This window comes from Haliaeetus albicilla, chromosome W, assembly GCF_947461875.1.
Source record: "Haliaeetus albicilla chromosome W, bHalAlb1.1, whole genome shotgun sequence".
NCBI classification, from domain to species: domain Eukaryota; kingdom Metazoa; phylum Chordata; class Aves; order Accipitriformes; family Accipitridae; genus Haliaeetus; species Haliaeetus albicilla.
Window position 1 is genome coordinate 46168595 of NC_091515.1, and position 11520 is coordinate 46180114.

Consider the following 11520-nt stretch of genomic DNA (forward strand, 5'->3'; position numbering starts at 1 on the left):
CACCAAAATGTGCCAGCTGGGTGCAGGTTTCATGTTCTGAACGCTTTCAGATATGTCTTAAAGGGAACCATTTTATGATGTCTTTCTAGTAAAATCTCTGACGACATTAATACTTCATCTATCTTTTTCTTTTAGATGCATGAAGAAGCAGAGGCTATTTTAGCAACACCAACAAAACAGCCAGTAATGGATACATCAGCTGAATCCTGACCTCTGTCTCGTGCAGTGCATTGCATATAGACTTTCTGAAGTCCTCAGACAACCTCCGATTGACTGGATAAAAAGCTTTGGAGCATCATTTTCTAGACTGTTCCAGAAGCTACTGGTACCTGAAGACTGAACTGAAAACTTTTTCTTCCTTAACTAATTACTGCCCCAGTCTTTTGAGCCCTTTGGGGAGTTATTAAACATTACCATAGTTTGAATAATAGTAATTACCAGTATATGCAAGAGCTGAGCACTGAACACCTCCACAAGTTTTCATTTCATTTTTTACCATAAATTTAAAAAAAAAATAAATAAAAAAATAGGACAACACACAGACATCTTATGATTGGCTTCCGATTCTGTTCCATAGAAGCAGAATGATGCCTTGCTTTTTAGCCCCTGGATACCAGGAATCTGAGAAATGAGGGTGCATTCCATTGCCAGCAATAGGGAGCCATGCTGTAATCATGGACACCAGGGGATTAATGTTAGCCCTTCTCTGTTGGTTTTTGTACTGTTTATAACACTACTTGGGGGTTTATAATTTCAAACAGAAAGAAAAGCCTTTGTTAATCTGAGGCTTCCTTTAAGTTATTTTAATATTACTATAGTTGTAAGTAATTTTATTAGCAGTCTCTCCAATTTTGTTACACTTACGTACACGTATCTTATCTGAACCAGTTAAGGATTTTCACTACAGTTTGATTTAAAAATAACAAATCATTTAAACTTAAAATGCTGAAATCAGATTGTTTTCCCTGAATGATATGCATGTGTTTGCAGTTTCTATACTCATGCTCATATAGTATGAATGTTGGTCTTACTCTTAACTAAAAACCTTTAAAAAGCATGATTTGTATCAGATAAATGAATATTGTATAAACTAAGCTTGAAGACATTTAAGCATTGCTGCTTTTGTGAGAAGACATAATATGAGCGTTTTCCAAGTTCCATGGAAAGAGCCTTTTATAAAAACAAAGGTTTGATTTGAATTATCGATGAATTAGTGATCAAGCATCAGATAGTACTAATAATTGTAGCGAAAAGCTTTAAGTAGCAAATTTGAAGCAACAGTAATTATAATTTTATATTGGTATTTGAGACTTGTTGCAAAAGTTACATGATACAGTGACCGTTAATGACTGAAATAGTTATGTCTATCGTGTTACTAGTGAGGTTTCTAAATTAATGAGTGCAAGCTTAAAAAAAAAAAAAGTAAGAATCCCCATCACTTTTATCATGGATCTAAAGATTCAGAAGCCTTTATATGAAGGTAATATAAATATATGCAAATATATATACAGTAGCATGGCCACCTTTGTTAGAATGCCTGTAATACAAGATATTACCCTTTGATTTTGATATAGGTGAATAATTCAGCTGGACTGTACTAAGGTAGAATGTATTTTTATTTATTCACTTTTACATTTTTTTGTAGTTGTCAGATTAATACTTAAGTGAAATTTATCCTGATGCTCATAACTCTGGTCTTACTAGCTGTGCTACTGGGGATTTCAGTAAGTAGTCCTGTGAACAGTAAAACATGATTCCTAGTGAAATGTAGAATTTACTTGCTCTTATTGGAAATTTCATCTTGCCACATAAGCACTGCTTTGCAGCTATCACTTCACTGAGTTTTTATGTGCACTGCATATCATCAGGGTTCTGGTAAAGCAGATCTCTAAGTTGCTGCTCATAGTCAAATTTAGTTCCTGAGATTTATCTTTTCATGAGTTCCCACTGAAAGAAGGAGCAAAAAGAAACTGATTCAACTCTTATGGTCAGTGACACAAATAATATATCTATGTGTCAAGGCATGTTTGAAATGCTCTGAAAACATACCACACCAGTAACTATTGGACTTCTCTGGTCATAACAAATAAATGCTTCTGTAAAGCCAAAATGTCAATCACAGTAGACCAATAGTGGTATAAACTCCAAAGGAAATAATGTAATTTTCCCAAAAATGGGGCTAGCATATCTCATACAGTAGTTTCAAACACTTACTTCAGTTAGGCTAGAGTATGAGATTTGTTTTAATAACTAGATGGGGTTACATCAAACTACTCCATGTTATTTTTCTGCAGTTAAAGCAAAATAAACAAATTTTATCACCTGTATTTAAAAACAAAAACACCTTTGTTCATTTGTTACCAGTTTAATCCATAGCACTTAATGTAGAAAGTGCCACAGGAAGGCCTCTGATTATAAAAAAGTAAGCAAAAGCAATGTCAATATACTTTTGAAAGATTCTCCATCCTGAAATGCTTATGTATTCTGAAGTACTCGCTTGTGTGGGGATCCATGACAACAGAAACGTGACGTATGAATTATTGCTGCAAATTGTTATAAAACATAATTTTTTTTCCTGAAAGTGTATGAGTGTCAGTCAATTTCAACAAGTATGCATCAAGGATGTAAAATCTGTACTGTACATAACATACAACATTTCTAGAATTAATATACATATTTAGACATTAAGCTCATGTGACTTTAATTTTAATTGACAAATGAAGGGAGACTGTTATAGAAGGAATTTGATATTGGCCTAGTTATAAACTGTGAATTTCGAATTCTATCAATTTCTTCTTTAAAATATCCCTTTCAGAGTTCTTATTTTGGGGTTTTATTTGCTTCATGATAAAACTTCAAAAGAAAATAGTAGTAAATAAAAATTGTGCTTATATTAACCCTAACAAAGAATCCTTCCACTTACCCTAGAAAGGGTAGCAAGGGAAGCTGACAGACCACCTGCTTTCTATTTTTTGCAATTATAACTATTTGTGATACTGTTGAGCAAATGGTAAATAAAGCATATAGCATTCATTTACACTATATACAAATACAATTTGGTTGCTGTGGCAAAGGAAACTCTAACTGCTATGAGGCAAAAGCCTTTGTGGGAAGGAGAGGCTGGCTGTGAAACCAATCACATTCAGTCTACTAAATTAGCTGGCTAATTTTCTTAGTCTGCTTTCACAGTCAGTGGAAAGGGATAGCCCTTTCCAAAGGGCAGAAAGCTAACTAAAGGGCTCCCAATTACTTCCCTGAGGGCTGGTTTCTCTCCACTGAGTGGGGAGGAGGACAAAGCTGGGTGCACACCTTTTCAGCTGTCTGAAATTCAGAGATGCTGAATCCTCCCAGCTGTCATGGACATCACTTGGAGCTGGAGATGGTCAGGCTTTGAGGTCCCTAACTTGTATTTTGGGCCCTTGGCATGTTGTATTTGAAACAGTTGCTTTTCCTCATCTGACAGTTCTTATTTGACCTGACATATGTACCCTAAATGTGTTCTCATTGGGTGGTGGTGGTGTTTTTTCCCCAAGATACAATGAAGTGCTAAAGTATTCAGTAGTTTAGGGAACAGTGGCTTGGCACACTGAGGTAAGCTGCCCTTAAAACATTTAAAAAGGCAGCAGTGAGAATACTGCTTATCTTTTTGTCATTTTATTCCAAAACCTATCTAACGGTCTTGAACGAGAGAGTTGTAATTTGCAGTGAGAAGCTGAAAAAAAACCTATAGCACCTTTACTAGGTGCCTGAAGAGAAAGATAGCTATTTGAGAAATAGGTAATAATCAAAGCCTAGTGAGAGATGAAAGAGTTGTTGCTTCTTCTTAGTCTATGTCCTGGTCTTCATATTTGGCTTTTTGGACTTCAGGAAGCTGGTGTTACCTTGTAAGTGTGAGCTCAAGCTGAGCGATCGCAGTGGAAGAATTCTTGCCAGGCTTCGGAGCATCTCTGAGGTTTCTGCTTGCCTCCTGGCAGGGCTGCACAGAAGTCCTGTTACTTGGGGCTCTGCTGTGGAGCCAGTTGAAAGCAAGTCCCATAACTTTTTTTTTCAGTTACACTTCTATTATCATGTGCTTACTAAAGGTATACTTGGTGAGAGTAAAATCTGAGAACTGTAAAAGACCTTTGGGGACATGCTAGAAACCATGTTTGTATTTTGCTAGAAGCCCCCCATCTCCTTGGTTTTTGTTTAACTCCTGATTCTGGTTCCCTGGATAGTTTTATTTTCAACAGATTTGTATGTTCAGTAAAGAATGTGGATTTTCTTTGGACTATTTTTGTAACATAGATGGATAGCAATGCCACAGCATGCAGAAATTGCACATTTTGTTTGAACTGCTTTGTAAAATACACTATTTTATTGGAGAAATGTAATTTATGCCAAAAAGTGTAACATGCCATTTTGCCACTGAATAGGGTCTTTTAGCACAAGATGCAATGTCTTGGGGGAGAAAGGCAGATGTCTTCTAGATTTAATTGAAAAATTGTTCCAATACTGGGCTGTCAGCATCCCTAAAACGGCATTACAAGAGATGATGTAAATTAATCATTCTGAGGATGGAAGGGATCAAGGAAAATCTCAAGACTTATTCTCCCGGTCCTGTGTGGTGGTTTTTTGGGTTTGGTTTGGGTTTTTTTTAGTAACATGCTGCTACATATTTGGAGGTTCTAGTGGTTGTAGGTCACTGAACAGACATTGAAATCTGATTTATATTGTATACCTGTAACATAGAAAGAAAAAGTACTTATATATTTTCCATAAGAATATTGCATTGAACTGTGTATAATTTAGAGACTTGTCCCAAAATGGTATTGCTCGCCTTGATTTTTTTTGTGTGTTTTTTCCTTTTTTATATAGTGTGTACAGTTCATCTCTATGCACATTAAAAGCCTCCTGAAGCGTAATCTTATCAAAGGGATGCATTGTTAATAAAATGTACTTAAAGTTGTTCTGCTCTCATGTACCTCTCAGCACTAGAAATGAGTTGGAATTTTATTTATATTTGTAAGTTACTAATTAACTAGAACAACCTGAAGCTTTCCAAATAAACTTTTTTTGGTCAAAAATATAATTTACATTAATGCTTTGTAAGATATCTTATAAAAATAGTTTCATAGTTTGTACACCATTTTTATTTTAAAATTTTAAAAATTTAGAGTATTGATACTGAGAATCATTTTCCATTATGTGATGTTTGCACATTAAGTGTTAGCATTTTGACAACAGATGTGAAAGTTGAATTATAAACAAACAGTGACAGAAATAAACAGTTTTCAGTTTTGAAATCATTCAACCATTAATGTAAGACAGATGTCTTAAAAAAATTATACATGCCCCTGCCATGCAAAAATCCTTTTCTAATCTTTAGTTCTAGTGCCTGGACTGCATCCTTTGACTTTGGCATTATGCTCCTTGGAATCCTCTGTTAGACTGTGCTTTTAAGCACAGGTAGTTTCATGAAACACCACCTGTCAGGACCAGCAAGCAGAAAGATTCATAGATAAAGAGGAGCTACCTTCTCATCACATCACCAAGCAAACTGTTTCCTTGCTTCGAGATAATGAAATTTCATCAGTGCAAAAATCTCCCCAGGAAAAGACCAAGGGAGCTGCCTCTGCCAGAGCTGAGGTGGGAACTCCCACCAGGCTAAAGTGTCTCACCCCACCATCAAGAAGGCACTACTGGCTACAATCACCCCCACCCACCCCTCCACTTACTCCCTGGGCTAAATTACTGCAGCCAAGCCCTAGTGATAGCAGCTCAAATGTAGGAAATTGTGCCTTGTTACAGCTGTCCTCTGGCATGAGGAATTGCAGCACGCTGAAATTTAAAATGTTTTGTGGAAGCGTCTGACTTCTTTGACTGACTTCTGTATCAGAGTTCCTTAGACATGTAACTCCTGATTTAGGATACCTTTCAAATTTTTTTAAACAAACAAGCCTTTTTTGAAATGCACAGCTAGGAGGTTTTATTTTGGTAGTGGCAAAACAGCTTGCTTGGAATTTTCTCCAGCAGTAAAGCTTTTAAACTACACAAGTACATATGATGTGATTAAATACTGTGGAGAAGAAAATGTTTTTCTAAGTTGTTGTCGTGGTTTAACCCCAGCCAGCAACTAAGTACCACACAGCTGCTTGCTCGCTCACTCCCTCCCACCCAGTGGGATGGGGGAGAGAACTGGAAAAAAAAAATAAATAAAACTCGTGGGTTGAGATAAATACAGTTTAATAGGACAGAAAAGAAGAAAATAATAATAATAATAAAAGGATTGGAATATGCAAAACAAGTGATGCACAATGCAATTGCTTACCACTCGCTGACTGATGCCCAGTTAGTTCCCAAGCAGTGATCTGCCCCCCCTGGCCAACTCCCCCCAGTTTATATACTAGGCATGATGTCACATGGTATAGAATATCCCTTTGGCCAGTTTGGGTCAGCTACTCTGGCTGTGTCCCCTCCCAACTTCTTGTGCCCCTCCAGCCTTCTTGCTGGCTGGGCATGAGAAGCTGAAAAATCCTTGACTTTAGACTAAACATTACTTAGCAATAACTGAAAACATCAGGGTGTTATCAACATTCTTGTCATACTGAATCCAAAACATAACACTATACCAGCTACTAGAAAGAAAATTAACTCTATCCCAGCTGAAACCAGGACAGTTGTAAAGATAGTGTGGTCTTCAGCACTCAAAAAGAAAACAAACTTTCAAATTCACTGTAACTCAAAGGAGAGTAACATAAAGGGAGGAAAAGTTTCTCTGGGATATTTCTATCAAATAGCATCAGCCTGTTCTCTTATTTCCCTATCCTCTGTCAAACTGCAGTTCAGCTAAACGTGACCAACCATGTTTCTTTACTCCACTGTCTGAAGGCTGAAAGAGAAGGCCATACTGCATTTATATTTTTTTTCTACTTCTCAAGTAAATCTGTGCACAACCTACAGTTGGACACAGCACAGTGTGTGTTGACTGGATACCTCTAACCACAATTAGCCACCTGTGTGTTTGTATCTTCATTTGTACCTCACTCCTGTCTGCCTGAAGACTTCTCCCTCTGCTTGCAGTCAATGCTTGTCTCAGCCAAAGTCTATGTAAAATTGTGTTGTTTTTTTTCCTGTGGCAACACAGCTCATCAACATTACAATAATATCTATAAGCAACAATATAAAATCTACATGTGGTTCAGTATCAAAACTCATTTCTGTCTGCAGCTGCTTAGTTTTTAGGAAGTGTGATTAGCTAGTTAAACATAGGGAAGAAGAATAACTGCATTTTTAAAAACTATCTCAGCTGAAGATCAAATTCTAAAAAACACTTGATTTTTTCCCTTTTGAAAACTGATTATTCTGTGCTCTAAGTTGAGGTCTTATATTTGCAAAATGTTCCAGACAGTTCTTTCATGTATAATTCTTCATCTTGTATTGAACAGCATCATAATTAGGCAAAACCAAAGGGTTCCTTGCACATATGGATGTTAATCTGATGAGACTTTCAGGTACAATTCCAACTGTTCTGCTTCATTACAAATACATTACTTCATTGGCTTAGACAAGTGTACTTTTCGCTGGGTAAAAAACTGGCTGGCTGGACGAGCCCAGAGGGTTGTGGTGAATGGAGTTAAATCCAGTTGGCAGACGGTCACAAGTGGTGTTCCCCAGGGCTCAGTATTGGGGACAGTTCTCTTTAATATCTTTATCAATGATCTGGATGAGGGGATCGAGTGCACCCTCAGGAAGTTTGCGGATGACACCAAGTTGGGAGGCAGGGTTGATCTGCTTGAGGGTAGGAAGGCTCTATAGAGGGATCTGGACAGGCTGGACCGATGGGCCGAGGCCAATTGTATGAGGTTCAACAAGGCCAAGTGCCAGGTCCTGCACTTGGGTCACAACAACGCCATGCAGTACTACAGGCTTGGGGAAGAGTGGCTGGAAAGCTGCCCAGCAGAAAAGGACCTGGGGCTGTTGGTCAACAGCCGGCTGAATATGAGCCAGCAGTGTGCCAGGTGGCCAAGAAGGCCAACGGCATCCTGGCCTGTATCAGAAATAGTGTGGCCAGCAGGAGCAGGGAAGTGATTGTTCCCTTGTACTCAGCATTGGTAAGGCCGCACCTTGAGTACTGTGTTCAGGTTTGGGCCCCTCACTACAGGAAAGACATTGAGGTGCTGGAGCATGTCCAGAGGAGGGCAACAAAGCTGGTGAGGGGCCTGGAGCACAAGTCTCATGAGGAGCGGCTGAGGGTGTCCCAATCCAATGTCGGGGAAGGTTTCAATATGATCCCAAGAGCAAGATTAAGACACAAATGAGGTCAAATGCCGTATACCCAAAAGAGCTTTTAGTATCAAAAGTAGAAAAAAGTAGCGATAGGATAGAATGGAAGAAAAGGCAGAAATCAAGCAAGCAGTCAGGATAGAGTAGCAAGGATAGTCACCACCATGGATCCAGCGGCGTCCCGTTGGTCCTCAGTCTTCAATTCTTCGGTGATGGGTGCACACCACGGCTTGTCTCTATGTTTTTTTATAGGGCATAGTCTGATGCATGCACATACGTACAGTTCACGCACTGTTCACGCGCTGCAGGTTTCGTCTATCACATGACCTTCGCGTGATCAACACCAGAAACCAGTACATTATCTCAGACTACATGTTATATACCGACAGAGCCAATTTTTTTATAGAATCAATATATTTATTGAGAATAGCAAGCAAGCAGCGCTGGGCAGCCGGGGAGTCCGCACTCTACCAACGGCTCGCAACTTTCTGTTATAGTTACATTTCTTAGATACAGTTCATGCACCCCTTTCTTGTAAGTCTCCGCCTTGTCCTGCTTCCTCTTTCTTCACTCGTGCAGGTTTGTTACTAGGCAGGTTCGGTCGATCTTCTCAAGCGAGGAGTGTCTTTTGATGTAGAATGTCTTTTGTTGTGGAGAAATGCAGTCGTGGCAGAGTTAATCCCCTTATCTGGTAAATTATAGCCGTTGTCTCTTCCCTCCTTATCTAGTAAGTTATAGCTGTTGTTCTTTTCCCTCCTTAGCTAGTAAGTTATAGCCGTTGCCCTTTTCCCGTGACCTTTAAGCAAGCCTTGTTATTTACACAAGGCATCTGCTAAATCTCAATATGTCTCTTCCCCCTTCCCAATTGGTATGTAAGCCTTATTGTCTTCTTTTAATTCAACACGAATTACACAATGTCAGGGAACAATTTGGTTCCCTGTCGATTACAGTCCCCCATTTTCCTTTTTGGTACCAGCATTAATTCATGTTTCCAATCTAATAAGAGTCCTTTTAATTGGAGTCATTTCTGATTCAATTTCTTTTACTTCATCTAAGTTATTATATTGTTGCCTCAATACCATTAACCTGATTGATTCTATCCTGCTTTGAACAAGGGCTATAACTTTATTTAAAATACATGGACCAAAAGTTAAGGTTAGCAGTAATATTATTAGGGGTCCCATCAAGGTTGAAATTAGGGTGGTCATCCAGGGTGATTGGTTAAACCATGATTCAAACCATCCTTGTTGGGCTTCTCTTTCTCACTTCCTTTGGGCAATTCCTTCTCGCACTTTGGCCAGGGAGTCCCGAACTACCCCAGTGTGGTCTGCGTAAAAACAGCATTCTTCTCCCAGAGCGGCTCACAACCCTCCTTGCTGTAAAAATAATAAATCTAACCCTCTTCTATTTTGTAAAACTACTTCGGACAAGGAGGTAAGGGATTTTTCCAAATACGAAATTGACTTTTCAATTCATTCCAGGTCCTCATCCACTGCTGCCCTTAAAGAAGTTAACCCTTGATTTTGTTGTATAATGGAAGTTATCCCTGTTGCCGCCCCGGTTACCCCTAAGCCAATAAGAGTGGCTATAGTATTGCTGTTATGGGTTCCCTCTTCCTGACTCTATGTTCTCTATCTTCCCAATAGGTATACAGATTACTTTCCTGATGGTATAGTATCCTTGGGATAACTGTAACTTGGATACAGTATTCTTTTTTCTTGTTGAAAACGTTTAGGGACAGACATGGAGTGAGGCCTGTTTTGGAGCAAATCCACCATCCCCCTTCACCCGGTATGACCCACTTATTATCTGTCGTTTTGCTTACATTCTTTATCCATGAGCTACAAAGCCCCTTTTTTGCACGGGGGACTCTCCCTAAACATATTCCTTTTCCCCTCACTTGTTTTAGAGTAATGCCAATTCTTCTTTCTTCCCACCGGCACTGTAGGGGATTGGCCTGGTTCATGAGGTTATAAGGGGTGTTCATTCCTATGGCTTCATAAAAAGGAGGCTTAGTGTCATAGCATAACCAACAAGCAACAGTAGCATTAGGGTTCGTATGGTTGAGGGCTTGATAAGCAGCTTGGACTAACTTCCATAATGGGTCAACATGGCTACCTCGGGTGGGTTCTGAGGTCCAAGTGGATAGGTTGGATATAGTTGTATCAGGTTCCTTCTTTGGGCTTGATTCGGCTCCTTTTATGATTTTATTTGGACCTATGGCCTGAGAATTTGGGATTTCTCTCTTTTGAATAAGAATTAGTCCTCCTCTGTCTGTGCCAGACTCCCAATATCTGACTCCCCAAGTTTTTCCCAGTACCCACCCGGGGTCCTCTGGTGACGTGACATTTAGGACTAAATATGAATAATTACTTAATATGACTGTTCTACGGGGAGCCAACTGTATAGAGTCTTCATACCTAGGTGGCTTGCACCCGCGCGGTCCCCATTCGACTTTCAAAAATTTGTCCCTTACGGGGGGAGTCCAAGCTGATGCAATTGTAACACAGTCCCAATAAGCACAGTAATATTGGTTAGGTGTATTGCAATACCCCTTCCCTGGATTAGAACTAGGACAAAAATAAAAGGGCTTTTCGTTCAAGTATGGACTTATGGGAGCCAGAGTACAAAGTGGGGCGGTAAAACTGGGGGACCCTGCAGTAATTTTCTTTTGGATAATTGTGGAATCTTCCCATCTTGACAGAGTCCATTCGTATGGCTGATGGGGATTTTTTCCTTGTACTGAGCCCATCCATACCAAAACTAATAATTTTACATTTCTAAGGCCTAAAATTACATAAAGTAAAAGCATTAGAGCTTGATCCCAACATCTAGGGAGCAGTGGTGGTATCCATGGACCAGTGTGGGTATTATTTTCCCAACTTAATATATCATCGTAAGGTGTCTCTTTTATACCCCAAGATCCTTGCCTTTTCGTGTCCTTAATTTTTAAATCCTTTAGGTCATTGTGGAGCGAGGTTGGGTCAGTGGGAAACGTTAGGGTGTTTTCAACTTGGTAGCGCTTACTATATGGGTCTGCAGCTCCATATTTAAGGCAGCTCGTCATCAACAGTCCCCACAGCAGTACATTTCTGCCTCCTCCGTCTACTCGGTTGCTTCGAGCAACGGGGTGTACCATCTTCTCGGCAGCAAATGTATTCTTCAGGGGAGCACTTGTTAGGCCGCTTGGCCTGTCTTATTTTGTAGGCGCTCCAATTTTTATCTTTCACTTCTCACAAGTAGCAACTCACTCCC

The 11520-nt window shown here is 39.4% G+C and overlaps 1 protein-coding gene and 1 long non-coding RNA gene across 3 annotated transcripts in view; one reads left to right on the forward strand and one right to left on the reverse strand.

Annotated features, from left to right (window-relative positions):
- LOC138683544 (rapamycin-insensitive companion of mTOR-like) overlaps positions 1-2581 on the forward strand; it is a 105989-nt gene extending 103408 nt beyond the window's left edge. For both annotated transcript variants that reach the window (XM_069775521.1, XM_069775523.1), the window contains exon 38: positions 136-2581. In XM_069775521.1, the coding sequence (XP_069631622.1) occupies positions 136-210 (75 nt within the window). In that variant the 3' untranslated portion in view covers positions 211-2581. The remainder of the gene's footprint in view (positions 1-135) is intronic.
- LOC138683548 (uncharacterized) overlaps positions 1-11520 on the reverse strand; it is a 313882-nt gene that overhangs the window by 140607 nt on the left and 161755 nt on the right. The window lies entirely within an intron of this gene.